This window comes from Otolemur garnettii, unplaced genomic scaffold (genome assembly GCF_000181295.1).
Source record: "Otolemur garnettii isolate 467f Iridium unplaced genomic scaffold, OtoGar3 scaffold00108, whole genome shotgun sequence".
Lineage (NCBI taxonomy): Eukaryota > Metazoa > Chordata > Mammalia > Primates > Galagidae > Otolemur > Otolemur garnettii.
This window is the reverse complement of record NW_003852503.1, coordinates 5,377,557-5,378,204: the sequence shown is the minus strand read 5'-3', so window position 1 is coordinate 5,378,204 and position 648 is coordinate 5,377,557. Positions and strand designations below refer to the sequence as shown.

Here is a 648-nt window from a genome sequence, read left to right as displayed (position 1 = left end):
TATGTCTCCTAATTTACATTGAAACAGAGATAACCTCCCTCCCCTGCTGACAGTAAGTCACTAGATGGAAGTAGTAGACTAGACATCATGTCTAAATGGGAGTAAAGTTCCAAATTAGAAAGTTAAATTAGTCAAACTCTTCAGGATTTTACAGACTTAGAAATGAGATCATGTCAGGTGCAGTGGCTCACGTCTATAATCCTAGCACTCTGGGAGGCCAAGGTGAGTGGATCCCTTGAGCTCAGGAGTTCAAGACCAGCCTGAGCTACATCAAGGCCCCATCTCTGAAAATAGCCAGGCATATGGCAGGCGTCTGTAGTCCCAGCTACTTAGGAAGCTGAGATAAGAGAATCATTTGAGCCCAAGAGTTTTAGAATACTGTGAGCTGTGATCCCCTGGTAGAGACAAAGTGAGACCATGTCTCAAAAAAAAAAAAGAAAAGAAAAAGAAATGAGATCATTCCTTCAGCTATGGCTTCTCCTGTGCTGGGGCTAAGTAGAATTTATAGCTCTTCTGTGTGTGCCTGTGATAGTGGTAACCAAACTTTAGAGTGCAGAACACACATTCCTTTTTTCTGGGCCCCATCCCATCGGAAAGGAGGCGTGCTGGCTCTGGAACACACGCTGAATGGGCCTGGAGCCAGCTCGC

General features: G+C 45.1%; 1 protein-coding gene across 1 annotated transcript in view; it reads left to right on the top strand.

Annotated features, from left to right (window-relative positions):
- CBL (Cbl proto-oncogene) overlaps positions 1 to 648 on the top strand; it is a 90,425-nt gene that overhangs the window by 86,910 nt on the left and 2,867 nt on the right. Inside the window, exon 13 of the mRNA XM_023517301.1 lies at positions 54 to 70. Within this exon, the coding sequence (XP_023373069.1) occupies positions 54 to 70 (17 nt within the window). The remainder of the gene's footprint in view (positions 1 to 53; positions 71 to 648) is intronic.